Here is a 27,377-nt window from a genome sequence, read left to right as displayed (position 1 = left end):
TCTTGGGCCCGGTCTTATTCAACATCTTTATCAACGACTTGGATGATGGACTCAAGGGCATCCTGATCAAATTTGCAGATGACACCAAACTGGGAGGGGTGGCTAACACCCCAGAGGACAGGATCACACTTCAAAACGACCTTGACAGATTAGAGAACTGGGCCAAAACAAACAAGATGAATTTTAACAGGGAGAAATGTAAAGTATTGCACTTGGGCAAAGAAAATGAGAGGCACAAATACAAGATGGGTGACACCTGGCTTGAGAGCAGTACATGTGAAAAGGATCTAGGAGTCTGGGTTGACCACAAACTTGACATGAGCCAACAGTGTGACGCGGCAGCTAAAAAAGCCAATGCAATTCTGGGCTGCATCAATAGGAGTATAGCATCTAGATCAAGGGAAGTAATAGTGCCACTGTATTCTGCTCTGGTCAGACCTCACCTGGAGTACTGTGTCCAGTTCTGGGCACCACAGTTCAAGAAGGACACTGACAAACTGGAACGTGTCCAGAGGAGGGCAACCAAAATGGTCAAAGGCCTGGAAACGATGCCTTATGAGGAATGGCTAAGGGAGCTGGGCATGTTTAGCCTGGAGAAGAGGAGGTTAAGGGGTGATATGATAGCCATGTTCAAATATAGAAAAGGATGTCACAGAGAGGAGGGAGGGAGAAAGGTTGTTTTCTGCTGCTCCAGAGAAGCGGACCCGGAGCAATGGATCCAAACTACAAGAAAGAAGATTCTACCTAAACATTAGGAAGAACTTCCTGACAGTAAGAGCTGTTTGACAGTGGAAATTGCTGCCAAGGAGTGTGGTGGAGTCTCCTTCTTTGGAGGTCTTTAAGCAGAGGCTTGACAACCAGATGTCAGGAGTGCTCTGATGGGGTTTCCTGCTTGGCAGGGGGTTGGACTCGGTGGCCCTTGTGGTCTCTTCCAACTCTATGATTCTAGGATTCTATGATTCCGCAATTCTAAGAGGAGCCGGAGACCAGAGCGTCGTCTGAAGGGAGGAGCCTCCAGCTGGTGTTCAATGTGAACAAAAGAGGATTGGGACCGGTCACAAGGAACAGACTGAACAAGGAGATTCCTGCCTTGCAGGGGGTTGATCTAGATGACTCATGGGGACCCAATTCTATGAGGAGAGGGGCAGGAGCCAGGTTGGGAGAGACAGTTTTGGCCTCGGTCTACAGAACACATCCTAAAAAGCATTGCAATGTACACAGCCATCCCAGTGGCTGGGCCTGGGCTGGTTGTGGCGTTTGTGAGGTTCTTCGCATTCCCACCTCCCAGTTTCCTACAGGCTGTGCTGGTCCCGGGGGCTAACCGAGAGGCGAGGTCTGAGTCCAGTCCGAGGTTGATGGTGCAGTATGGAGGCTGTCCGTCAAAGCTGTAGCTGGGTCCAAGGTGGGGAGTCGGGTGGGGTCAGGAACTCTGGCAGAAGAGCAGGACAGGGTTCCGGCAGAAACTAGCAACCAACAATGTTGCTCCCGCAACTTGGGCCCCAATCCTCTGGTGACTCGCCTCTCCTGGCCTGGAGGCGAGCACTTCTGCGGGAACCCAGTTCCCTCCGCCTCTCTGCCCTGAGCCTCTGCAGCTCAGGAGAGGCTGGAGGGTTACCGGACCCAGAGGCAACCTCAGCTTCCTCTGACGGGGCTGAGAGTGGAGCACCTGCAGGCAATGGGTCCTCCATCACCTCTGGAGCCAGAGCGGATTCAGCTGATGCCTGTACCCGAGGATCCAGCACAGGTGAGGACCCTTCAGGCTCAAGTCCCAGCCCCGGCTCAGCTGGTTCTGGAGGCGGGGAATCCTGTGCAGGCTGGGATCCCTCAGGTTCAGCCTCCGAATCCGATTCCCAGGCCATCACACAGGCCAACTCAACATCCACAGAGACTAATCTGTTCTCCTTGGGAGTGGGACTCGCTGGTAGTCCGTGTGGATGTTTTAACACTGAGGCGCTTATCAGATATGAAGCCCGATGATGTCCTGTTATGTTGGGAGAGGATGTCAGTTTATAGGTACATACGAACATATGTGGTGGGAATGTCCGCAAACAGAACAGTTCTGAAGTATATCAATTAAGTAAGGCTAAAGCTGGGGTTATTTGGATTGCCTGAGCTGTAATCGGAGACACCTCTTTGACAAACTTCCTTCCACAATTGTTCTGGACATTTGTATGAAAGTGGAATTGATCCCTTTAGTTGTCATGCTATCTCTTATTGCCATCTTTTCATATTCTGTTAGTTTCCTTGCAGGTTCGTATTTAATTGGTGTGTGACATGGGATTATTTTCTAAACACCTCTGCTCCTGTAAGGGGCTGCCCCTGGCTACAATCATCTTTCAAATCCTGCGGCTGCAGTTCATTCCATACATTCACATGAGATAATCTATTTTTATTTTTAAATGAAGGAGGATGTCAAATACCAGTTTGCAAGCGATTCCGAGTTAGGGTGGTTTGATCTCTCTCTCACGCACTCAAACACTTTCCTTTGGGCTGATGCTGCTCACCAAACTGGAGGAGACCTCAAATGTCCAGATGCGCCCCAAATTCAGCTTGGCTGGATTGTGACCTTCCAAGCAGAAACCCAGAGGGAAATGGCTTTGAGGTGCCTCTGGGGGGGACCCAGAAACACAGGCTGGTCTCCTGGGGAGTCGGGGGGGTCTTCAGGCTCCTGGGCTTACCTCTTAATTCCAGTGGGAAGCCCCAGGATGCTTGAAACCCAAGACTGGAGTAAGTAAGGGGACTCCCTGCACTGGGACTAAGGGGGAAGCGAGCCTCCTCTTCTGGCGAGGAGAGACAAATCTGGATTTAACGAATCTCTTCTGCCCCAGGAGGGGTGGGAAAATAGTACCCCCCTCCTTCCGCTCTTGCTAGACTACAACTCCCATCATCCCTGACCATTGGGGGCCCATCTGTCAGGGATGCTTTAGTTCAAGTTCCTCCATCTCAGCGGGTTGGACTAGATGACCCTCGGGTGCCTTTCCAGGGCTACAATTCTTCCATCATGTTATGGAAAAATCTGGGTGTGAGGCTGCTCAGTCCCCAAGCTGGTGGGGCAGAGCCCGCAGGTCCCTGAGGTATAAAGGAAGGAGTCCAGCCAAACGGAGCAAATAGCTGTAGATCAAAGTTTATTGCGCAGTAGGTTCAAAGAGCAAATTTGGACCCTGAGGATGGGGTGACAAAGACTTTTAAAACTTTCCCACCATATCCCAGAATACAGTTTGTACAGCATCACTGACATGTCACCAAAGGGGAGGGGTTAGCCTTGGCAAAGATGTCCAGACAAGTCCTTGGTTCAAGATTAGCATAAGCAGACATGGCAGGGCAAGACTCAGGTATAAGATTAGCATAGACAAATACACGCGTGGTCGTCGGTGGAGGGTGGGGTGCGGACACTCGTGGCCGGCGCTGCAGTGCTGGAGACCAGTGTCGTGTGGACAGTGTCGTGGGGCTCAGGGGGGGCGGCGCCCCCTTTCCCTTGGCCCCCGTCGCTGTCTCCCTCGGGCGCCTCGCAGTGCGCCTGGAAGTGCATGACGGGGCGCCCCTTCTCGGGCGCGGGCGCCTGGCACTCCACGCTCTCGGGCTTGTTCTCGGTGATCTCCCTCCCGGGGCCTTGCACGCGAGTATACACGCTGGTCTCGTACTCCAGGATGTAGTCGCGCAGGTAGAGCAGCGCGCAGTCGCACAGCCAGGGGTTCCCCGCCAGGTACAGGTAGGCGAAGTAGTTCTCCTCGGGGAAGAAGCCGTCGGGCACCCTCTGCAGCCGGTTCCTCTCCAGGCGCAGGATCTCCAGGCTGCCCAGCCCGGCCAGCAGCCCCCCGGGCAGCTCCTCCAGCAGGTTGTCGGCCAGGTCCAGGTCCCTCAGCTTCTGCAGCCCCGCGAAGGCTCCCTCGGGCAGATCCCGGATCCCGTTGCCCTGCAGCTCCAGATCCTCCAGGGCGCGCAGGGCGCGGAATCCCCCCGCCGGCAGCCGCGAGAGCGCGTTGTGCGCCAGGGCCAGGCGCTTGAGCGCGGGCATCCCCTGCCAGGCAGGCAGGCTCTGCAGGCCGTTGTGCGACAGGTCGAGCTGCTGGAGGCCGGGCAGCGAGGCGCCGCCGCCGCTCTCCAGGGCGCTCAGGCTGTTGTTGGAGAGGTCGAGCTCCACCAGCGCGCTCAGGTGCTGGAAGGAGGCCAGCGAGACGCGGCTCAGGCGGTTGGAGCCCAGCAGCAAGATGCCCGTGTCCGTGGGCAGCCCGGCGGGGACGCTGCTCAGCCCCCGCCCCACGCAGCTCACCTGCAGCAGGTCCTTGATCTTGTTCATCTCGGACTCGCAGGGCGGCGCGGCCTCCGGGGGGGCTCCGGCCGCGGCCACCAGGGTCGCCAGAAGGGCGCGCAGGGCGCAAGGCAGCATCTCTGGGGAGGCGGGGGGAGAGGAAGGCAGGCAGTCAGTCACAGAGGAGCCAACTCCAGGGGGGCTTGGGCACCCAGAATAATATAATTGGGGGGGGGGCCGGGCACCCCCAAAGTCAGTGGGCCAAGCTGGCAGGCGGCGGTGGTCCTGCCTCCAAGAGAAACAGTTCAGCTCCACCCCCCCCCCCGCAGCCAGCCAGCGAGACCCCCTTTCCGTGGGGGGCTCGGACACCGAGGCAGAAGGGTCCCCGAGTCCCTCCCCAAGGAGGGGGGGTCTCGCTGGCTGCAGGGGGGGCGGGAGAGGAGCTGCCACCGCTGGCCGCTGCAACCCGGACCTGCGATGCCCCAGGTACATGCCTGCTGCACATGGTGCCTGTGACATCGCGCACACTACGCGCAGCCATGTGCAGGTGACGCCGCACCTCTGCGTTAGGATGGCGCGCACCCAGGATCCTGAGGATGAGGTGGGAACCCTGTTCAGGCCCGTCTGGGATGTCAGGGGGAAAGGGCGCAGAGGGCGCGTGTGCTGAGCTTGAGCGCATCGCCTCGAGCAAAGAACAAGGTTGTCTCTGAGCACGTGCAGAATACTGTTCCCTCTCCTTGGGAAGCCAAGCCAGCTTTCCTTCTGCATGCTGAGAGAGGCGTGCGCTCCTCCCTGACCTTTTTTTATGGGGGGGGGTGTCTCTGGGGCTTCCTGCAAGCAGCTGCAGCGGCATCACTGCCGAGTCCCCCGCCCCCCAGCCTGCACCCAGGACTTGCCCTGCCGGGGGTCCCGAGGGGCAGGCCAGGGAGAAGGGCCTCTGACGTCAGAGAAGGGGGAGCAGGGGTCCTGTGAGCCCCCGAGCAAATGCATCCTGTCTCAGAGGTTTTCCAACAGGCAATGGAGGGAACTATATTCCACCACACCACGGAATTTGAAGGGACCCTCAAGGGACATCTAGTCTAGCCCCCTCTATGCAACCAAACATTTCTGCAAGCGATTCCGAGTTAGGGTGGATTTCTTGTCGCTCTCTCTCTCTCTCTCTCTCTCTCTCTCTCTCTCTCACGCAAACACTTTCCTTTGGGCTGATGCTGCTCTCCAAACTGGAGGAAACCTCAAATGTCCAGATGCGCCCCAAATGACAGCTCGGCTGGATTGTGACCTTCCAAGCAGAAACCCCGAGGGAAATGGCTTTGAGGTGCCTCTGGGGGGACCCAGAAACACAGGCTGGTCTCCTGGGGCGGCGGGGGGGGGCGTCTTCAGGCCCCTGGGCTTACCTCTTAATTCCAGTGGGAAGCCCCGGGACGCTGGACACCCAACAGCCGGAATAAGGGGAATCCCTGAAGGGGGGAAGCGAGACTCCTCTTCTGGCGAGGAGAGACGAAGCTGGACTTAATGAATTTCTTCTGCCCCAGGAGCGGTGGGGAAATTGTGCCCCCCTCCTCCCGCTCTTGCCAGACTACAACTCCCATCATCCCTGACAATTGGGGGCCCATCTGTCCTGGATGCTTCAGTTCAAGTTCCTGCATCAAAGGGGGTTGGACTAGATGAGCCTTGGGTGCCTTTCCAGGGCCACAATCACCTTCCATCACCTCTGTTTCAAAACAGCCGCGCTGGTCGCCCGTTTCCTTTCCGGGCCCCGTTCAAGGTGCTCACACTGAGGTTCCAAGCCCTGAAATATTCAACCCCCCCAACACCTGAAAGCCCCCCCTCACTCCCTCCAGACCCTCTCAGGTGCTGAGGGAGCAGAGGGGGCCCCTCGGGATTCCCTCTATCTTTGGAGCCTTGGTGGGGGGTGACACCCCAGGGGGAGGGGGCCTGCCTTCTCTGTGGCGACCCTGACCTGTGGAACTCCCTGCCTAAGGAGCGGCGCTTTGCCGAAGACTCTCATTCTCTGGCTTGACTTCTTTTGACACTCGGGGGCTATTTTTTACGACCCGCCTTATTTCTGTGGTGGTTCAGTTACTTAAAGGCGTTTTTAATTATATTGTGTTTTGATGCGTCCTGGGACCTTAGGATGAAAGCTGGGTAATCAATCAATCAATCAATCCTGACTGCAGAACAAGCACCCCATTCTCCAGGGAGCGAACCACAAGCTTTCTCGCCACAGCTAAGAACATGGTTTCCCCTTCTCGTTCCAGCCTGACAAGGAATTCTGTTGCACCCAAAAGCTTGCCCACTGCTTTTCCAGCCGGGTTGGCAAGAGCAGACCGTGGGGTCTTCCAGCAGAACTCCCTCCCCTCCGCAATCTTACCTTCCTCCTCTGCTTCTCCTGGGCACACTCAACGCCTTGCTCGCTCGCTCGCTTGCTCTCTGGTGCCCTGACTCGAACCCAATCTCCTGCGCCCTGAGCAGCGGAAGACCCTCTGTGGTTTCCTGAGCCCCCACCGCCCGCCTCCCCTTCCAGCGCCCTCCCCAAGCAAAAGATAAGACTGGGAGTTTCCTAGGAGAGGAACTGAACCCAAGTCTGCCAGCACCAGATAAGGGCTCCTCCTCTGGTCGCCTCGCCTCCAAAAGGGCTCCCGTCAACTGGGGCTTCGTGTGGCAGCGGCTGCCCTGCGGAACTCCCTGCCTCTTGAGATCCAGAAGGCGCCTTCCCTGCATTTTCAGACGAGCCTGCCCCCAGTCGCTTAGAAAACGGAGGCGAGTGTAAAAGTGTTTCAGCACTTTCATCTTTTGTACCTTTTATAGCGCTGCCGTGAATTTCTCTCTCGATTTCCTCGTTTTACCTCTTTTTGCAAACCTCTCCGAGTCTCCTTTTCTTATATTACAATCAAGTGGCGTATATAGGTTTTGTGAAATGAATAAAGTGATAAATGAATGAGGCAGCGGCAGCCCCACTCCCGACTCACTCATGAACCAGGGTTCAAAATTATTCCACTGCAAAGAAGAAAAGACACGGGCTTCTAGAATCCTGTGTCCAGTTCTGGGGGCCCCAATTTAAGTAGGATACTCACATGCTGGAAGGTGTGCAGAGGATAAAGACCAAGAGGATGAAGGGTGTGGAAACTAAGCCTGATGAGGAACGGTTGAAGGATCTGGGGATGTTTAGCCTGTGAAAGAGGAGACTGGGAGGAAATAGAAGAGGGAACAAGCTTGTTTTCTGCTGCTCTGGAGGGCAGGACTCGAACCCATGGCTTCAAATAACAAGAAAGGAGATTACTATGAAACACAAGGAAGGGCTTTCTGATTGCAAGAGCTGTTTGACATTGAAACAGATGACCTTGGAGGTTTTTGAAGAGACGCTGGATGGACACCTGTCAATGGTGCTTGAGGTGCGATTCCTGCGTTGCACAGGGTTGGGCTGGATGACCCCGGGGGGGCCCCTTCCAATTCTAGGATTCTATCCAGAGGTGGCCGTAGATGGAAAGACAGGACACACGAGGCATTTGCCAGAACGTTGCAGAGGCCAGCACAGAAAGGCTGTGTGTGTGTATGTTTCAAAGTAGCACAACACTGGTCACATTATCTTTTATCGGGCCTCTGCAAACATGCGCAGACTTTGCAATCGCACACAACCGGGTCTGCTTTGCAGAGACAGCTTATCATGTCTCCATCCGGGTTTGGTGAGGGCAGACCTTCCGAGAACCTCAGAAAAAAAAACCCTGTTCAGACCTGCTTGTTGGGGTGCAGGACACAAAATTCAGGTCAAGCAGCTCGGAGACCCCAGAGGTCCCACCGAAACCACAGAGAGGAGCTCCCTGTGCCACACACACTCCGGGGCTGATTCATGCGCAGTGCTCCTACTCCTGGAGCTCCTCTCCCGGGAAGGGGTTGCTTGGCGCAGCGTTGAGTTGCCCCATGGCGAAGATGGCGAGGGTGCCGATGGTGAAGAGAGCCATGGCCGCCCAGAAGCACATCTTGTCAATCACCTTCCCGATCAGCACCCAGTTTTCCATCTCCTGCAGGGAGAGAGAAGCAGGGCGGGGGTCAGAGGGCTGCCTGTGGAGGGGGGCAGGCCCTGAAGGTGGGGGGGGGGAGGGCAGGAGAGACATTTGGGGGGGCCTCCAATCCCCTAATAGGGACGCGGGTGGCGCTGTGGGTTAAACCACAGAGCCTAGGACTTGCTGATCCGAAGGTCGGCGGTTCGAATCCCCACAATGATGGGGTGAGCTCCCGTTGCTCAGTCCCTGCTCCTGCCAACCTAGCAGTTCGAAAGCACACCAGTGCAAGTAGATAAATAGGTACCACTCTGGCGGGAAGGTAAACGGCATTTCCGTGCACTGCTCTGGTTTGCCAGAAGCGGTTTAGTCCTGCTGGCCACATGACCCAGAAGCTGTACGCCGGCTCCCTTGACCAATAAAGCGAGATGAGCGCCGCAACCTCAGAGTCGGCCACGACTGGACCTAATGGTTAGGGGTTCCTTTACCCTTTACCTTTACCAATCCCCTAATAGGCACCAGGCCACAAACGCAGCCTGGATAGCTCCGTCAGTTAGAGCGCGGTACTGATTATGCCAAAGTTTTAGGTTCGATCCCCCGATGGGATAGCTGTTTATTCCTGCCATGCAGGGGGGTGGGCTGGATGATCTTCAGGGTCCCTTCCGCCTCTACAGTTCTAGATTTTGCCACCCAGAAGATGCTGGAATACAATCCTGGCTGAGACTGAGAGGAGTTTACTTTATTTAATACATTTGTGTGCCCTTTTTATTTTGCTCCTTGAGCTCAAGGGTGGCAAATAGGTAGTGGCTTTTTTTCTGGGGGGATCGTGAACCCCTAAACGTTTTGCGAATCTTTGCACTTTTGTCCATTTACTGTATTTATTCTTCCCAATTTGCACTATGAAATGGTGATTTTTCTTGAGTAAAAATGAGAATACCCCTAAACATATATTTATATTTATATTTATATCATTTATATTTATATTTATATCCCGCCCTCCCCAGCCAAAGCTGGGCTCAGAGCAGCTAACAACAATAAAAGTAACACAGCATTCTAAAATCAATTCATTCTAAAATCAATTCAAAATCAAATTAATGGCAACCTTTGGGTTAGAGTTCTATGAAGATTACAGAAGGAGAGAGGGGGTCAGACTGTGCCCTGGCCAAAGGCCTGGTGGAACAGCTCTGTCTTGCAGGCCCTGCAAAAAGATGTCAAGTCCCGCAGGGCCCTGGTCTCTTGTGATGGAGCGTTCCACCAGATCGGGGCCAGTACTGAAAAGGCCCTGGCTCTGGTTGAGGCCAGCCTAACCTCCCTGTGGCCTGGGACCTCCAAGATGTTTTTGTTTGAAGACCGTAAGGTCCTCCGTGGGACATACCAGGAGAGGCGGTCCCGTAGGTACGAGGGTCCTAGGCCGCAAAGGGCTTTAAAGGTCAAAACCAGTAACTTAAACCTGACCCTGTACTCCACCGGGAGCTAATGCAGCTGGAAAAGCACTGGGTGAATATGCTCCCATGGCAGAGACCCCGTGAGGAGTCTCGCCGTGTAATTCTGCACCCGCTGGAGTTTCTGGGACAGCTTCAAGGGCAGCCCCACGTAGAGCGAGTTACAATAATCCAGTCTGGAGGTGACTGTCGCGTGGATCACAGTGGCCAGGTCAGGGCGAGAAAGGTAAGGAGCCAACTGCTTAGCTTGGCGGAGATGAAAAAATGCCGCCTTTGTTATAGCTGCAATCTGCGCCTCCATGGAAAGGGAGGTGTCGAAGATTACACCCAAACTCTTGATGGAAGGCACTGGCACTAATTGAGCCCCCGCAAGAGATGGGAGTTCCCCCCCAACCCCAAATATATTTTTTAGAAGGAAAAAAGCACTTTGCATAGGGTTACCCCAACTCCCCCTGCTATTCTCACGACAACCCTGCAAGGAAAGTGAGTTCAGGATGCAGCGACTGGGCCAAGGTCCTCCCTGGCCAAGCAAGTGGCGGGATTCGAACCCTGGTCTCTCCCAGGTCCTCTTCCAACAATGTCCGTTGGGCGGGGGGGTTGGTGGAAAGACGGGGGCTCACCGCACTGTCGGAGCTCTGTTCCCTGGTGCTCTCAGCAATGAAGTTGCAGGCATCCACACACTCCTTGATTTCGGGGGCTAGGCTAGCGAGGTTCTTGTAGAGGGTGCTGGTCCCCCCCACGTCCAGGCCGTCTGCGGGGGGGGGGGAGAGGAATATACCTTAAGAGCTTGCCAAACTTGGTGACGCACAACTTTGCACACTCATGCACATCTCACAACTCCTCCTTCGCCAAAGAAAGATGTTGCACACCAGGTTGACAACCTTAAACTACAAGGCTGAATTCTGGACACAATGGAATTTGGGTTACCATCAAAGATGCGGGAAGAAAGGATTAATAACAGGACATTTTATCATATGTGGTGGGATTGTAATGCAATTTTTAAAAAATTGGGAAATGATATATAATGAATTGAAGAAAATGTTCCACTTGTTAAAAAACGGGAAGCATTTCTGTTAGGGATTGTAGGGAAAGACCTGCCAGAAAAACTGAAAAAACATCTTCATGTCTGCGACAACGGCCGTGAAAGTCCTAATAGCACAAGGATGGAAGACTGAAGAAATTCCAACTAAAGAATCATGGTAAGAAAAATTGATGGACTGCAGAGCTGGCAAAATTGACACACAAGCCACAAGACAAGGATAACTGTGACTTTAAAGAGGAAAGGGAATCCTTTGCAAAGTATTTGAAGATGCAACAAAGTGAACTGGACTCCTTGGCAGGTTTTGAATAAATACAAACTTTTTATCGACAATAATCAGTTAAACAATTTAAGGATTTATATGTTTTTGTAACATGCAGAGAACAGTATACAAAAAGAAACCAAAGACTGTGGGAAGGGGGGGGGGGTTGTTTGGGAGGGTGGGGCAAGGGAGGAAAATGGGGGGGGGGAATTAAGGATGACATGTTTTTGGATAATATGTTTTGTTTAATTCTTTAATAAGAATTATACAAAATAATAATAATAATAATAGGACCCACAAAGGGGAGGCTGGAAGTCCAGGAGATTTCTTGGTTTTTATGATTCGCGTTGGATACGTGGCTGTAAAATTTTAATTTGGGAAACCAAATAAATAAATTTGAAAAGGAAAAAATAGACAAGCTGGAAGGTGGGCAGAAGAGGGCCTGGATCCGCTTGAGGGATGTTTAGCCTGGAGAAGGGGAGACCGAGAGAAGATACGGGAGCCATCTTTAAATATCGGAAGGGCCGCTCCATTGAAGAGAGAGCAAGCCCAGAAGATTTTTGGCTTGGCTTGATGGAAAAGGAGATTTAAAAAAATCAGACCAAAGACTTTTTTTCTACACCACAGCTGTTGCGAGTTCTTTGTTGGCCCCAAACTGGAAATCACACGAAACACCTGCTATTGTGGAGTGGCAGGTGGAAATGATGGATTGTGCGGAGTTAGCCAAACTGACCAGCAGGATTCGGGATCCGAAATTCCAGGGCAATTGGAGTAAATTTATTGTATACTTAAAGGATAACTGTGAAAATTCAAAGACACCGGCAGGACTGACGTTATCCCTACAATGTAGATAAGATGTAAAAAGTTAAAATACGCGAGTGGGTTTGATAAAGGGATACCAGCTGAAGGAAGGAGGGCAGCTGCAAGCTGGCAGAGGAAAAAAGGTTTATATGTTGATTAATGTAATGTAAGAATGACTGTGCAAAGAAAATAATAAAAAAATATTGGGGGGGGAATAAATGAAGGGGAGGACTTGAACCCAGGGCTTCTAATGATTCCAACTAAACTAACTTTCTGACAGTGAGAGCCATTCAACAGAGAAACAGATTTCCTGGGACTCTCTCTCCTTCCTTGGAGAATTTTAAACAGAATCTGGGGGGGCCACCTGTCGAGGATGCTTTAGCCGAGATCCCTGGGGGGGTTGGACTAGATGACCCATGAGGGTCCCTGCTGATTGTGTGATTCTAGGAGAGCTGGGGCGTCTCCACCAGTAGCCCTTTGCCCCCTTCCTGCCCACCCGTGACCCCCAGATTCCCCCCCCCCGGGGAACTCACAAGCCGTGCTGTAGCCTGGCACTCTCTGGAGCCCGTGGCGCTGTCCCTGGCGCTCAAAGAGGATCTCGCTTCGCGGCTTCTTCAAGATATACTCCTCCGCCTTCAGGATCACCCCGAAGGAGCTGCGCCGTCGAGGGCGGGGGGCGTCCCAGGGGTCTTCTTCCGCCGGCTCCAAGCTGGAGCCCAGGTAGTGTGGAAGGAGCTCCAAGAAGACCTGGGATGGGGGGAGACAGGAGACGGGGGGGCGTTCTCTTAGGACCTGTTTGGACCAGTCGGTTCCAAACTCAACTTCAACCATCCTGTAATTTTTTTTTGGGGGGGGGGAGGCTTAATTCTTGCCATTTTTTTTCCAGCGAGGTGAAGGCGGCCCTGTTTAGGGAAACTTAATGTTTAAGAGACCACTGTATTTTAATAATAATAATAATAATAATAATAATAATAATAATAATATTTTATTTATATCCCGCCCTCCCCAGCCGAAGCTGGGCTCAGAGCGGCTACCAACAGTAAAATAATACAACATAATACTTTGTTGGAAGCCGCCCAGGGTGGCTGGGGAGACCCAGCCAGATGGTTGGGGTATAAATAATAAATCATCATCATCATCATCATCATCATCATCATCATCATCATCATGTTTTGGGCTGCGAGGAATTCAAACCAACTATCATTTTCGTGACTGAACGACACTGAGCTCGGTTTGTCGAAGAAGCAGGCTGCTTTTCGGAAAGCCAAATAGTTTTCATGTTTCCTCTAATGTCCTGGGTTCAAATTACAACAGCTGGTCTGGGAATGACTCCAGAGTCCCCAACCCCAGAGACGGAAGTTGGGGACCAGAGCCTGCAGGGGGTCCAGTTGAGAAATCCCGAGCCCTTCCCAATTGGGGACTTTTTGGCAGGACCCCCCCCCCAAATAAAGCTTTATAAATGCCCTTGCATGGGCTTGGTTTGTGCAGGATTGCCCCTGATCTGAGTGGGGCTGGCTTCACCGGCCTCCTTGGGCAAATGGCAGAAGCCCCCCCCGCCCCCCCATCCTCACGTGTTTCAGCCGCTGTGACATGGTGTGGGTGCTCGGGCTGCGCAGGGAGACGTTGAGGACAATGACGCAGTTTGTGACAATCAGGGTGGCCACCACCATCACAAAAAGCAGGTACCTGCCCAGCAGAAGGACACAGGAAACTTGATTTAAGGTCAGTGTTGTCGACACGGGCCGGCAGCATCAGCAACCGCCCAGGGTTTTAGGCAAAGGGTCTTTCTCCCTCCAGCCCCAGCTGGAGGTGTGGGGTGGGGTTCGAATCTCACGCCTTCGGCATGCAAGGCAGGGAGGCTCTCCTACTGATCCCTTCCCCTAAAAGCAATGCAAGTTCCTAGTCCACATGGAGGAATCGGGGGCTTTCTGCTTGCAAAGCAGAGCTGCGGCCCTTCCCAGAGTGTGGGTCTGTGTTGTGGGGCTTCCAGGACATCCTGAGCCCCCTCCCCTCCATAATCCACCCCACTAGGTCTATGCAGCCTCTCCATGACACAAATTCCCATCCTGCTCCCCACATATGGGCAAACACTCTCCCCAGAACCCAGGAGTCCTGGCTCCGCCGGCCGGGGGGGGGACGACTCACTTTCCGATCAGGGGGACGCTGAGCGAGGTCTCCGGAACCTTCTGGGCGATGAGGAACAAAAAGACAGTCTGGGCCAGCAGGACAGAGATGCTGACGGTGATTTTCTGGCCTCCAGCTGCCCGGGAAGAAGCAAGCGGCGTGAGGAAGCAGCAAAAAAGGCGAATGCGATTCTAGGCTGCGTCAGCAGAAGTTTTGTGTTCCGATCAAGAGAAGGAAAAGTCCTGCTCTGTTCTGCCTTGGGGAGACTCCGCTGGGAGTCCTGTGTCCAATTTTGGGAGCGCCACAATTTAAGGGGGATATTACCAGCTGGGAGGTGTGACTGAGATGATCAAGGTGTCTGGAAACCAAGCCTGATGAGGAACGGTTGAAGGACCTGGCTATGTTTAGCCTGGAGAAGAGGAGACTGAGAGGAGAGATGACAGCCATCTTCAAATATCTCAAGGTCTGCTCCATGGAGGTCTCGGGCCACAGGGAGGTTAGGCTGGCCTCAACCACAGCCAGAGCCTTTTCGGCCGTGGCCCCGATCTGGTGGAACGCTCTGTCCCAAGAGACTAGGGCCCTGCGGGACTTGACATCTTTCCACAGGGCCTGCAAGACAGAGCTGTTCCACCAGGCCTTTGGCCAGGGCACAGCCCAATGGTTGCCATTAATTTGATTTTGAATTGATTTTAGAACGAATTGATTTTAGAATGTATTTCAATTAACTGATTGTGATTTTATGTAAACAGTGTTATTTTTACTGTTGTTAGCCGCTCTGAGCCTGGCTTCGGCTGGGAAGGGCGGGATATAAATAAATTATTATTATTATTATTATTATTATTATTATTATTATTATTATTACAGTGGTACCTCGGGTTAAGTACTTAATTCGTTCCAGAGGTCTGTTCATAACCTGAAGCACCACTTTAGCTAATGGGGCCTCCTGCTGCTGCCGTGCCGCCAGAGCACAATTTCTGTTCTCATCCTGAAGCAAAGTTATTAACCCGAGGTAATATTTCTGGGTTAGTGGAGTCTGTAACCTGAAGCGTCTGTAACCCGAGGTACCACTGTATTATTAAGGATGGAGCAAGCTCGTTTTCTGCTGCTCCGGAGGGCAGGACTCGAACCCATGGCTTCAAGTTGCCGGGAAAGAGATTCCAACTAAACATTTGGAAGAAGGTTCTGAGGAAAGGAGCCGTTGGGACTGCTTCCTTAAGCGGAGTCTGGAGAAAGGCAATCTTCAGCTGCGATTCCTGTATTTCAGGGGGCTGGGCTGGACGGCCTTTGGGGGTCCCTTCCCAACTCTCTCCTCCCTCGCCCTGCCCCCCTTCCCTCCCCAGGGGGGGCGACTCACATTCGGCAGGCAGGAAGTAGACCAGGACCACCAGGGAGGAGATGAGGACGCAGGGGATAATGATGTTGATGATGTAGAAGAGGGGTTTGCGCTGGATGATGAGGTAGTAGTGCATCTCCGAGAAGCCGGGGGCCTCCACCCCAGAGACGGGGGCCAGGACCTTGCGGGCCGGACGGTGCTGAATGGCCCACTCCCCGTTCTCTGGGGGGAGACAGAAGGGGGCATGGCAGTGGGGCTGAGAGAAGCAGAGGGTGGGTTGGGGGGCAAGCGATGCCTCCAGCGTCTCTCCAGGACGGAAAGCAGGGTGGGGGTCTTCAGGTCTGGACTCGCTGCCCCTCCAAGGTTCCCCCCACCCCCTTCCAAGGCTGACGCCGGCCCCCTACCTGTGAAAGCCTCTGGGTCAATCACAATCTGCTCCACGGGATCCCCGGTCTGGTCGTCGCCCCCAAATGTAAGCACCACTTCCCTGGCGTTGTACGATTGGGACCTGGCGAGAGATCAAGGGCAAAGCTGTGCTTTCGTGGCGTCTTCCATGAGCTTACTGTATTCTTATTTGGAAATTGTTTTTATTTGATTTTACAAATATAAGTTTGTAACCAAACCCAGGACTATGGAGAGATTGCTCTGAATCTCAGGACTTTCCCCATCCCCTCCCCTGGTCCTAATTGTCAACATTTTCAACCGTATATTATTTCATAATCTATATATTTTGCATCTGTCCATATTGCCCATAGTGTTTGTTACAAGCAGAGACACCACCTTGCCAACAAAGGTCCGTATAGTTCAAGCTCTGGTTTTCCCAGTAGTGATGTATGGAAGTGAGAGCTGGACCATCAAGAAGGCTGATCGCCGAAGAATGGATGCTTTTGAATTCTGGTGCTGGAGGAGACTCTGGAGAGTCCCATGGACTGCAAGAAGATCCAACCTCTCCATTCGGAAGGAAATCAGCCCTGAGTGCTCACTGGAAGGACAGATCCTGAAGCTGAGGCTCCAATACTTTGGCCACCTCATGAGAAGAGAAGACTCCCTGGAAAAGACCCTGATGTTGGGGAAGATGGAGGGCACAAGGAGAAGGGGACGACGGAGGACGAGATGGTGGGACAGTGTTCTTGAAGCTACCAGCATGAGTTTGACCAAACTGCGGGAGGCAGTGGAAGACAGGAGGGCCTGGCGTGCTCTGGTCCAGGGGGTCACAAAGAGGCGGACACGACTAAACAACAACAATAGAGAGATGGCTGTCTCCTCTGGGTTTTTCGTTACCTGCACAGGTGAGGTCACACGCCCACCTCCGGTCACATGTAGAGGAAGTTTGTCCCAGCCCAGGAGGACACAGAAAGTTCCGACTGACTGGTCCAGACACCCTCTTTTAATGTCCACTCTAGGAATGTGTTGTATTTGACTGCTCTGTATTTCACACGCCACAGGGACTCTCAAAGGTCATCCAGCCCAGCCCCGCACAATGCAGGAATCGCAGCTAAATCCATCTTCGGGTGATGCAGGTCCCAGCTGCCCTTTCTCCAGCCCCTGACCTGGAGTCCTTGGCAGCGTTTCCTGGGCGCAGGTCCAAGCGTGTGTTTCGAACCCCTCACCATGGGCTCCCCACCCCAGGCTCTCACCGGAAGACGAGGGAGCAGTTCTGCCAGTCGAAGGGGAAGAAGGTGACTTCGATGGCACAGGTGCTGCGGAAGATGGCCGGCGGCAGCCAGAAGATGGACCCCCCGGGGTAGATCAGGACGTTGCAGAAGTAAGCCACCTCGAAATTTCCGTCGATGCTGGAGGGGGGCAGAGAGAGAGAAGGAAGGGGGCAGCAGGGGGGAGGAAGGCGAGGAAGACGAGGAAGACCCAGGTCTCCTTTTCCATGCAAGCAGACGAGGCTCTCAGGCACACACACACACACACACCCTGAGAATGCAGCCCCCCCCCAAAGACTCACTTGTTTGTGCTTGGCTGTGGTGGTCTTTGTTTTCATGTGTGAGTGGGGGGGGGTGTTTGTATTTTGGATCAGGCTAGCCATACTGATTTGCCGTTGGTGGATTTTTGTCGTTGTCTTGCAGGGCTGTGTGTCTGATAAAGGGGAGCCATACCAGGGTGAAGGCTTCTTCTTCTATTTGCCCCCGTGTCAGTTTCAGTTTGGGACATGGGTGGCACTATGAGTTAAACCACAGAGCCTAGGACTTGCCGATCGGAAGGTCGGTGGTTCGAATCCCCGTGATGGGGTGAGCTCCTGTTGCTCGGTCCCTGCTCCTGCCAACCTAGCGGTTTGAAAGCACACCAGTGCAAGTAGAAAAATAGGTACTGCTCTGGTGGGAAGGTAAACGTGTTTCCGTGCGCTGCTCTGGTTCGCCAGAAGCGGCTTAGTCCTGCTGGCCACATGACCCGGAAGCTGTACACCGGCTCCCTCGGCCAGTAAAGCGAGATGAGCGCCGCAACTCCAGAGTCGGCCACGACTGGACCTAATGGTCAGGGGTCCCTTTACCTTTTACCAGTTTCAGTTTATTGGTTAGTTTTTCTAAGGAACCCAAGTGAATAGCACAGAACCTGCACAAGCAACGCTGAAACAAAACCCCACATATATTAAGTATAATAGAATCATCGCCACCTGATCCCCACCCCTTTCCCTGAATGTCTCAACAAATGAAGCTGATCTGTAAAAAATGTTACTGGGGGGGGGGGGCGGGAGAGAGAGAGACATTGCACATACTTTTGTAAACTAAGAAAATCTTTAATATAAATACATTTTTTTAAAAAAGACTCACTTGTTTTCCAGGACGATGTCTGGAAGCCATACCTTGTCCGCGGGGACCTGAAGCGCCGGGATGCCGCCATAGTCCTCGCTCTTGTATTCCAGCCGGTAATCGACCCATTGCTGAGATGATAGAAGCACAGAGCTGGAGGGTCAAAAGAGGGTCCCCGAAGGTCATCCTTCCAACCCCCTGCGATGTAGGAATCTCAGATGAAGCCTCCGTGGCAGGTGGGCCCTCCAACCTCTGCTTAAAAACCTCCAAGGAGGGAGAGGCTTCCAGGGTCCATCCCAGCGGCTCTTACTGCCAGAAAGTTCTTCCTGATGTCGAGCCGGAATCTGCTCCCCACCCCATGGCTTCTCTGGGGACCGGAAGCCCCCAATGCCCCTGCCGTCCAGGGGGGAGAAGCAGCCTGAGACTTACCTGTGTAATCCAGACGTTGGTGGTCAGGGTCTCTTCCTTCTCGTTCTGAGGAGAGAAAAGGGGGTGGGGTGAAATAAAACATTTAAGGTTCTATATAATGTAATATAAATGTTCATTAATGTACCAACCAAGCGCATACATAGATGTGTGGGCCACATGTCTGGAGCAGCACAGGAAAACAGCCCAGATACCTTTTTGACCCCCAAACTGACCAAATGATTTCTCTGCAAGGTCAAGGAAAATGGAAAAGCCTCCCCATTGTCTTTTCCTTCCCAAATCCTGTCTTAAGGATATGTCTGTGTAGGAATAAGGTGGGCCTGTGACCTGGCTCAGGAACTGAGTATATATCATTATTATTAATAATAATAATTTATTATTTATACCCCACCCATCTGGCTGGGCTTCCCCAGCCACTCTGGGCGGCTTCCCAAAAAATATTAAAATACTGCAATACATCAAACACCAAAAGCTTCCCTAAACAGGGCTGCCTTCAGATGTCTTCTAAAAGTCTGGTAGTTGTTGTTCTCTTTGACATCTGGTGGGAGGGTGTTCCACAGGGCGGGCGCCATCACTGAGAAGGCGCTCTGCCTGGTTCCCTGTAACTTGGCTTTTTGCAGGGAGGGAACTGCCAGAAGGCCCTTGGCTTTGGACCTCAGTGTCCGGGCAGAACGATGGGGGTGGAGACGCTCCTTCAGGTATACAGGACTGAGGCTGTTTAGGGCTTTCAAGGTCAGCACCAACACTTTGAATTGTGCTCGGAAACGTACTGGGAGCCAATGCAGATCTCTCAGGACCAGTGCTATGTGCTCTCGGCGGCCGCTCCCAGTCCCCAGTCTAGCTGCCGTGTTCTGGATTAGTTGTAGTTTCCAGGTCACCTTCAAAGGTAGCCCCACGTAGAGCACATTGCAGTAGTCCAAGCATTACAAAAAACTGGCCAGGCTCCCCAGGGTATCCAATCAAGTGAGTGTTAACAGGCATCCTGCCAGACAGGAGGTAAACAACGCACTCAGATTTCTGTTGTAGACCGCCCTTTCTGCAATTGAGGCATGATGTTTCTGGGGTTGGTCTTGGACTCCAGGGCGGCCAATTTAAAATGTCTATATAAGGGCAGGCACACCTTTGTTCGGGGTCCTCCTCCATCCCTGCATTTGAGGGAAGCACCCTGTTGCAACAGTTCAATAAAGATCAGACTAGCTGCTTTGCTTCTCAATATTCTCTGCTTGGCCTCTGTTCTTTCCTCCGACTGATGGAGAACCTGCAAAGGACTCTCTAAGGGCTCTTGTGTCCCCCATAAGGGAATAAGGGCAGATTTTCATTTATTACAGGGGTCTTAGCTGCAATTCCTGCCCTGCAGGGGGTTGGACTAGATGACTCTGGGGCCCCCTTCTAACTCTGCAGTTCTCTCTTTCCATTAAAAAAAAATTGGTAAAGGTTTTCGATTTCATTTTGTAATGCATAGAAAACAGAGGGAACTGTGTTAATAAAAATAAGTGGGCATAAGAATATAGACCTTTACTGTATATGTTTTGTTTGTTTGATTTATGTTAAAGAAAACTCAATAAAAATGCTTTTTTTAAAAAAAAAAAGGAATAAAACATTTCTTCACATAGCACAGAGTTGTTAAAGGAAAACCCCTCTGCTCACCTGGATTGTCAAACAAAGACTCCAGCAAAACAGGAGCAAAACAGCAGCCAATAGGCCTGATCTTTATTGTTGCAACAAAACTTCAAACTACCACATGAAAGAGGCAGAAATAATCCCCGAACAAAAGATGACTCCCTTTATATATATATATAAGTTCCCCATTTTACCCATGACACCCTTAGTAAAACATACATTTGTCATAACTATGTCATAAACTGGGAGAGGGGCCTTCTGGCAGAAACCTGAGTATCAAGTTTGCCCCCGTTCGCCAGTGGAACTCCCTGCCACAGGGAGCAGGGATGACCCCTGTGGCGTTCCCAAAGCAAAGGAAGGGTTGGACTCTGATTAATAGAATACACACAAGGCTTGACCAGCAAGACTCTGGGAGGGGGGCCAATAATAATGTGTCCCCACCCTCCGGCCCAGGTCATTTTATTCACAAAAGAACTTTTTACACAGGGTTCGTAAGAACCAATCAGATTTCAAAAACCCCATGTGGGACAAAGTTAAAGATTAAAACTACAAAGAGCTATTTGAGCATGAATAGTAGTCCAGTTCTAGTGGGCCTTAGAAAGCACTGCAAATAACAAGGCCAGTAGAAGTGATGGTATTCCAGCTGAACTATTTAAAATTTTAAAAGATGATGCTGTCAAGGTGCTACACTCAATATGCCAGCAAGTTTGGAAAACTCAGCAGTGGCCAGAAGATTGGAGAAGATCAGTCTACATCCCAATCCCAAAGAAGGGCAGTGCCAAAGAATGCTCCAACTACCGCACAATTGCACTCATTTCACACGCTAGCAAGGTTCTGCTTAAAATTCTACAAGGAAGGCTCAAGCAGTATGTGGACCGAGAACTCCCAGAAGTGCAAGCTGGATTTAGAAGAGGCAGAGGAACCAGAGACCAAATTGCAAACATGCGCTGGATTATGGAGAAAGCTAGAGAGTTCCAGAAAGACATCTACTTCTGCTTCATTGACTATGCAAAAGCCTTTGACTGTGTCGACCACGGCAAACTATGGCAAGTTCTTAAAGAAATGGGAGTGCCTGATCACCTCATCTATCTCCTGAGAAATCTCTACGTGGGACAAGAAGCTACAGTTAGAACTGGATATGGAACAACTGATTGGTTCAAAATTGGGAAAGGAGTACGACAAGGCTGTATTTTGTCTCCCTGCTTATTTAACTTATATGCAGAATTCATCATGCGAAAGGCTGGGCTGGATGAATCCCTAGCCGGAATTAAGATCGCCAGAAGAAATATCAACAACCTCAGATATGCAGATGACACAACCTTGATGGCAGAAAGTGAGGAGGAATTAAAGAACCTTTTAATGAGGGTGAAAGAGGAGAGCGCAAAATATGGTCTGAAGCTCAACATGAAAAAAACGAAGATCATGGCCACTGGTCCCATCACCTCCTGGCAAATAGAAGGAGAAAAAATGGAGGCAGTGAGAGATTTTACTTTCTTGGGCTCCATGATCACTGCAGATGGTGACAGCAGCCACGAAATTAAAAGACGCCTGCTCCTTGGGAGAAAGGCGATGGCAAACCTGGACAGCATCTTATAAAGCAGAGACATCACCTTGCCAACAAAGGTCCGTATAGTTCAAGCTCTGGTTTTCCCAGTAGTGATGTATGGAAGTGAGAGCTGGACCATCAAGAAGGCTGATCGCCAAAGAATGGATGCTTTTGAATTCTGGTGCTGGAGGAGACTCTGGAGAGTCCCATGGACTGCAAGAAGATCAAACCTCTCCATACTGAAGGAAATCAGCCCTGAGTGCTCACTGGAAGGACAGATCCTGAAGCTGAGGCTCCAAGACTTTGGCCACCTCATGAGAAGAGAAGACTCCCTGGAAAGGACCCTGATGGTGGGAAAGATGGAGGACACAAGGAGAAGGGGATGACAGAGGACGAGATGGTGGGACAGTGTTCTCGAAGATGCCAGCATGAGTCTGACCAAACTGCGGGAGGCAGTGGAAGACAGACGTGCCTGGCGTGCCCTGGTCCAGGGGGTCACAAAGAGTCGGACACGACTAAACGACTCAACAACAACAAGTAGTCCAGAGTAAATGAAATAGGGAACAAGGAGGAATGCTTTTAGGAAACCCCAAAGGTCATAAACGGCAACTGGCCTGTGTTTCAGAATGCTGATATGTGCCTGTCAGGCGTAGAGAAATCAGAGATGCAGAGGGATGTGGGATTTGATCAGGAATTATTGTCAATGAATCAAACCCAGTCAACGCAATGCTTTCATCACGGACACAATGGCTTGATGCATATTTTATATTTCCTCAGAGTAATCCCATCTGATCACTACAGACCATCAAAGTGGATGGCTTTAAAAGAGGACAGGACAAATTCAGGGAGGGGGAAGAAAGCGATCCGAGTGACTCTGGATGGCAGCCCCTAAAAGCGGGGGGGGGGGGGCTCGGGGGGGGGTCTGGGGAGGGGAACACGCAGCCCAGCTTACCAGGGAGATGAGGTTGGTTAGGGTCATCTTGATGCTGACCTCCACCACGTCCCCCTCGTTGCGCACCGGGCGGGCCCTTTTGTCGTAGTTTTCGAAAAGGTGGTTGTAGAGGCGGACATCCTCGTTGGCCTCCAGCAGCCCTGGAGGATTGAACAGGATCGTAGAATTGTAAAGGGGGAAGGGGCTCCCAAGGGGTCATCTAGCCCAACCCCCTGAAACGCTGGAATCTCAGCTAGATCATACATGGCAGGCGGCCGCCCAACCTCTGCTTAAAAACCTCCAGGGAAGGAGAGTCCGCCACCTTCCATCTCGCAGAAAGTTCTTCCTGGTGTTTGGTAAGAATCTTGTAGCTCGAAGCCACGGGTTCGAGTCCTGCCCTCCAGAGCAGGAGAAAAAGAAACTTGCTCCCTCTTCCATGCGGCAGCCCTTACAATATTTGAAGAGGGCTCTCGTATTTGGAATTGTGTGGAGGCATAATAATAATAATAATAATAATAATAATAATAATAATAATAATAATTTTATATCCTGCACAACTAGGGTATAAAGCCACTCTGGGCAGCTTCCAACAAAATATTAAAATACCGTAATGCATCAAACATTAAAAGCTTCCCTAAACAGGGAAAACAGAATATGAGCCAATTGAGCCAGGAGAGCAAGAACTTAACCATAAAACCATTTGGCCTCCCTGCTTTGCAGGGGGTTGGGCTGAATGACCTTCAGAGGTTCCTTCCGATGGGACAATCCTGAAATTCCCCCCACCTTGCTTCAAATAGATACAAAACTGCCCCCTCCCTGCAAAACCTCCGCTCCCCCTTTATGCCTGACCCTCTTCTCCCCCCCCACATGAAACCCCCATCCCTTTCTTACAGAAGGACCCCCAGCAGAGGAGAGCCCCCAGCCAGACTCCTCGCCCCATGGCTTCTCTCGCCTCAATGGCAGGCTCCAGAGCACAGACTTTTTTCCTGAGGTTATTTCGAGGTCGCTTTGGGCTCCCAAGGAAGGGTGTTCGCTTTCAGAGATGCGCTCACTTCCTGCACCTGTCGGTGGATTATATGGCTGCTGCCGGACAGATCTCTGGGGCAGGGGAAGAAGGGGACTCTGGAAAGCTGAGCTCTCTGCCCTCCAGATACCTCCAATTTCTCCAGAAGGGTCAAAGGAGCCGGCTGCTTTGTAGATCCGCCCCGATGGAGCAGTGCTGGGAGGTTAGAAGCACCTCAGTCCTTCACCCCTGCTGAAAGAATTTCCTAATTCAGCCTCATCCCACCTGACCTGTGTTTTCTGAGAAATCTGAGGGCTCCCTTGGACAAAAAACAAGGACCACAGCCAGGAATCCCAGAGCAAAACAGCAGCCAGGAGGCTTGGTCTTTATTGAAGACTGTCGCCACAGGACTCCCACCTGCCACAAGGTGGAACAAGGTGGAAGCCCCAAACAAAAGAGAACCCAAACTTTTATTAGCTGCTAATCAGAAGGTCAGCGGTTCAAATCCCCGCGAAAGGGTGAGCTCCTGTTGTTCGGTCCCTGCTCCTGCCAACCTAGCAGGTTAAAAGCACGTCAAAGTGCAAGTAGATAAATAGGTACCGCTCCGGCGGGAAGGTAAACGGTGTTTCCGTGCGCTGCTCTGGTTCGCCAGAAGCGCCTGAGTCCTGCTGGCCACATGACCCAGAAGCTGTACGCCGGCTCCCTCGGCCAATAAAGCAAGATGAGCGCCACAGCCCCAGAGTCGGCCAAGACTGGACCTAACGGTCAGGGGTCCCTTGACCTTTAATCCCCATGTTACACCCCCCCAAACTACATCATGGTTACATCATGAAAGGGGAGGTCTGGTGGCAGGAATCTGAGCATCCTGGACCCTGCCCCATGGTTCCCCTTGCCCTCCACCAAACACCCATCAAGTGGAACAAGAGATATTTACATTTCCCTGTTTCCCAGCCAAGTTCATCCCACCCTTTTGTCTTCATCTGGGTTTGTTATTTCTGGAATGGCTCCTTGTCTGGCACTCGGGTATCAGGAGGCCAGGGATTATCACTCAGGCAGAGGGGCTGCTGAGTAGCTATAGGATATGAATTTCTGAAGTTTTCCCAGTGAGCCAGTACATAGGTACATTTATCAGTGAATTCTTACATTTGATATCCTGCAGCAAAGGCCCTTTGAATAGGCAGGAAGAAACTGTGATGAAGTGTTTTGTAGGGACAAGTCACAAAAGTGGTTGTGGGCTGCATGTGCATGATATCTGCTGGAGGGGCAACCCCCCCAACCTATACATAAATTTCTGCAACACCTGCTCAGGCTAAGGGAGGCCTGTGGTTCCTGCACTGTCAGGGGTTGGTCTGGATGACCCCTGGGAGTCCCTTGCAACTTCGCAGCTCTAGGATTCTATGAAACCCAGCTGGCAGCCCTGTTCCATAATCCCAGGCAGTCAGGGAAGAACACTCTGCATATTCTCAGAGGCACTCTTGTCCTGGCTCCCAGGCGACCCTCCTCACCCATTTATTCCATTGCAGAGTTCTTTTCCTGATGATCCCAGGGGTCCTGACTAACCCTATTCCCCCCCCCCCCAATTTGGAGAAGGCCGTAGTTCTGTGGCAGATCATCTGCTTGGCATGCAGAAGGTTGTGGGTTCGAACCCTGGTGCCGCCAACCTATCCCTGAAAACCTGGAGAGAGGCTGGAGGTCAGAGTAGCCAATATTGAGCTCATTGGGCCAACAGTGCGAGGCCGCTGTTAACCTCCAGAGGACCCAGGAAGCCTTGCTTCCCCCCTCCACTTTGAGCCACCCGATTCCCCTCCCCTCTCAGAGGACCCAGGAGTCCGGGCTCCCTTCCAAGGGACGCCTCCCCCCCACCCCTGGTCTCCTCCTTGCACACAGATCCGTCTGGTCCTCATAGATAAAATGTGAAGCCTCTTCCGGGATCTAATAATAAATCGCCCATTCTTAGCCCCGGATATGAAGGGTGAAGGCGGCTGGGTCTGAGTTGCAGTTGCTTCTGAGGCTGAAGCCCATCTCCCCAGAGGCCCCATAGAATCAGGGAATTGTAGCATTGGAAGGGACCCCCAAGGCTCATCTAGCCCAACCCCGGGAACACAGAGAGGCCAGTTTCAAGGCTACCGCCCACGTAAACGCTACTGGCCATTTCCCCTCAGCCTTTTAAACCATCCCAGCTCCAAGGGCCTTCTGGCAGTTCCCTCCCTGCAAAAAGCCAAGTTACAGGGAACCAGGCAGAGGGCCTTCTCGGTGGTGGCCCTGTGGAACGCCCTCCCTTCAGATGTCAAGGAAATAAACAACTATTTGACTTTTAGAAGACATCTGAAGGCAGCCCTGTTTAGGGACGTTTTTAATGTCTGATTTTTTATATTTTGTCGGAATCTGCCCAGAGTGGCTGGGGAAACCCAGCCAGATGGGCGGGGTATAAATAATAATAAATGATGATGATGTTGATTTTGAAGATCTCATGAGAAATCCTAATAAAAAATCAGCCAAAGGGGTAGAAATGTGGGAATGCTGAGGAAAGCAGAAGAAGATATATGGATTAAATTTTATCCCTCCTCACTCACGCAAGTGAGCAAGGAGCAGAGCACATTTCCTTGCACTTTTGCTGGAAGCAAGTTGATGGATTCCTTGGAATCATTTAAGTTGAGCAATGCAGTCTGGCTTGTCCATCTGGCTTGTCGCTGGCAAATTTCCCCCTTTAATTCCCTCCTCAAAGTAATAATAACAACACAACAGTTTTGTTCAAAAGCAAGAGTAAAGTTTACTTACATTCAGATCACAGCAGTAAATCTGAAAGGCAGGCTTTGTCTTGTGGTTCCAGTTAAATCTGCAGAGAAAAGAAGTCTGAGCTAAACCTAAGACGTTCTCCCTTGTGGCTTCCAGACTCTGTGAGGATGAGCCATGGGCTGCTGGCAAGAGAGCAAAGAAAGAGGAGGATGCGTTTTGCAGGATCTGCCAGGGCCACGCCCCTCTACCTGGTCACGCCCAGGGGGAGGAGCCTCCAGACCAGGTGTGTCAGGAAGTCCTCCTGGCTGGAGCCCCATTCCCCTGGGTGTCCCCTCTGGGCAAGAAGAAATGTTGTGTTGGGCTGCATCACTGATGATACATCCCACATACAATACAACATACACTTATATACACAATTTTTATTCAGCCACCCAGAGTCCCAGCTTGACACGAAGGTTCTGGAAATTCTCCTTTGGTAGGGGCTTCGCCAGGGTGTCTGCAGTCATCTCTTTGGCATGGCAGTAAGACAGTTCCACAAGTCCATCTTGGATCCTTTCTCACCAACCCAAAGTTCTTGGTTAGTTGATCTAGCCAGGCCAACTCTCTGCACGCTTCTGTGGCTGCAATGTATTCAGACTCTATGGAAGAGAACACTATACAATTCTGTATACAGTGGTAGCTCTGGATGCGAATGGGATCCGTTCCAGAGCCCCGTTTGCATCCTGAGTAGAACGTAACATGCAACTGCGCCACTATGCGTGTGCGGGTTGTGTTTTGCCACTTCCGCGCATGCGCGTGACATCATTCTGAGCATCTGCGCATGCGCGAGCAGCAAAACCCAGAAGTAACGTGTTCCGTTACTTCGGGGTCGCCGTGGAGCATAACCTGAAAACGCTCAGCCTGAAGCACATTTAACCCGAGGTATGACTGTATAACTGCCCCCCCCCATGAGATGGGACCATTTCCAAACATAAACACATATCCACCTGTGGATTTATAATCAGTCGTGCATCCAGCCCAATCTGCATCAGTAAAACCAATCATTTCAGGATTACTAACAGCTGGTAGTCTTAATTTACAGTTTATTATACCCCGTAGATAGCGAAGCAAT

General features: G+C 51.8%; 2 protein-coding genes across 6 annotated transcripts; both read right to left on the bottom strand.

Moving 5' to 3' along the window:
* Nucleotides 1-1,269: 1,269 nt before the first annotated feature.
* On the bottom strand, nt 1,270-6,701 carry GP1BA (glycoprotein Ib platelet subunit alpha). Of its 2 annotated transcripts, none has more exons than XR_014162531.1 (2): nt 6,621-6,685; nt 1,270-1,429 (listed from the first exon to the last, which is right to left on the bottom strand). XR_014162531.1 is itself a non-coding variant. In XM_081886194.1 (2 exons), exon 2 carries the CDS (start codon nt 4,385-4,387, stop codon nt 3,341-3,343), a length of 1,047 nt encoding a protein of 348 aa, XP_081742320.1. In that variant the 5' UTR covers nt 4,388-4,389; nt 6,621-6,701; the 3' UTR covers nt 3,189-3,340. The 2 variants fall into 2 exon arrangements, 1 of the variants encoding a protein (XP_081742320.1); XM_081886194.1 differs by lacking the exon at nt 1,270-1,429 and adding an exon at nt 3,189-4,389 and having other exon boundaries at nt 6,621-6,701.
* A 1,124-nt stretch (nt 6,702-7,825) lies between these two features.
* Nucleotides 7,826-26,811, bottom strand: CHRNE (cholinergic receptor nicotinic epsilon subunit). Of its 4 annotated transcripts, none has more exons than XM_081886866.1 (12): nt 26,309-26,811; nt 22,549-22,688; nt 18,434-18,478; nt 18,026-18,135; nt 16,886-17,041; nt 15,653-15,756; nt 15,270-15,470; nt 13,937-14,051; nt 13,363-13,477; nt 12,325-12,538; nt 10,310-10,440; nt 7,826-8,268 (listed from the first exon to the last, which is right to left on the bottom strand). In XM_081886866.1, the coding sequence occupies exons 2-12, from the start codon at nt 22,573-22,575 to the stop codon at nt 8,110-8,112; spliced, it is 1,377 nt and encodes a 458-aa protein (XP_081742992.1). In that variant the 5' UTR covers nt 22,576-22,688; nt 26,309-26,811; the 3' UTR covers nt 7,826-8,109. The 4 variants fall into 4 exon arrangements, with proteins under 4 accessions (XP_081742992.1, XP_081742993.1, XP_081742990.1 ...); XM_081886867.1 differs by lacking the exon at nt 26,309-26,811 and adding an exon at nt 23,682-23,787; XM_081886864.1 differs by lacking the exon at nt 26,309-26,811 and adding an exon at nt 23,419-23,649.
* Nucleotides 26,812-27,377: the final 566 nt, after the last annotated feature.

This window comes from Podarcis melisellensis (genome assembly GCF_964234715.1).
Source record: "Podarcis melisellensis genome assembly, chromosome: 13".
Taxonomy (NCBI): Eukaryota; Metazoa; Chordata; class Lepidosauria; order Squamata; family Lacertidae; genus Podarcis; species Podarcis melisellensis.
The sequence above is the reverse complement of the archived record's forward strand: the minus strand, read 5'-3'. Positions and strand labels throughout refer to the sequence as shown.

What these genes read in the sequence shown, in the direction of transcription:
- GP1BA (XM_081886194.1), bottom strand. Translation starts at nt 4,387, where the DNA reads ATGCTGCCTTGCGCCCTGCGCGCCCTTCTGGCGACCCTGGTGGCCGCG.
- CHRNE (XM_081886864.1), bottom strand. Translation starts at nt 23,467, where the DNA reads ATGGGGCGAGGAGTCTGGCTGGGGGCTCTCCTCTGCTGGGGGTCCTTC. An exon ending in AGCGTCCCCCTGATCGGAAA is followed by an intron (nt 13,478 to 13,936) that starts GTGAGTCGTCCC and finishes TCTGCTGGGCAG; the next exon opens with GTACCTGCTTTTTGTGATGG. An exon ending in GCCAGGCTACAGCACGGCTT is followed by an intron (nt 10,441 to 12,324) that starts GTGAGTTCCCCG and finishes CCCCCCCCGCAG; the next exon opens with ACGGCCTGGACGTGGGGGGG.